Source organism: Pygoscelis adeliae, unplaced genomic scaffold (assembly GCF_000699105.1).
Source record: "Pygoscelis adeliae isolate BGI_AS28 unplaced genomic scaffold, ASM69910v1 Scaffold121, whole genome shotgun sequence".
Taxonomy (NCBI): Eukaryota; Metazoa; Chordata; class Aves; order Sphenisciformes; family Spheniscidae; genus Pygoscelis; species Pygoscelis adeliae.
The window spans coordinates 2675218-2675645 of NW_008824359.1; the positions used below are offsets into that span (position 1 = coordinate 2675218).

The following is a 428-nucleotide window of genomic DNA, read 5'->3' on the forward strand; positions in this document are numbered from 1 at the left end:
AATATGGAGTACAAGTGAGGCCTGCTGTGGCAATACCATTCAGCCCTGACACTGTCCACTTTACTTGGGCGTAGTAACGGGATGCAACCCCATCTTTCTCTGTGAAAACACAAAAAGGAAAGAGTCCTGATACTCATGCTTGCTTGTTCACACCCACTCAGATAAAACAGTTCAAAGGAAAATGATTAGATGATGAAAGGCTCTGTCTAGAAGTCTAAAACTTATCAAAACTCTGTTAGGTAGTAAAGATGATGGTACTTAGTAAATTTAAAAATGTTCGGAAATTAGGTAATGTATCAGAATATTATCATTGTCGTGGACCTCATTACCATATCTCTGTTTTTATCCTGATCTAATGTAAGAATTAAGGGCTTGTGTCGTCAGTTCAGAGAGAGGGCAGACCCAGGATTAATATTGCTGCTCCGCTT

At 39.5% G+C, this 428-nt stretch overlaps 1 protein-coding gene across 1 annotated transcript in view; it reads left to right on the plus strand.

Moving 5' to 3' along the window:
* The first annotated feature begins 248 nt into the window (after window positions 1-248).
* MFSD2B (major facilitator superfamily domain containing 2B) overlaps window positions 249-428 on the plus strand; it is a 35659-nt gene continuing 35479 nt past the window's right edge. The window contains 1 exon segment of the mRNA XM_009319730.1: window positions 249-254. Coding sequence (XP_009318005.1) covers window positions 249-254 — 6 coding nt within the window.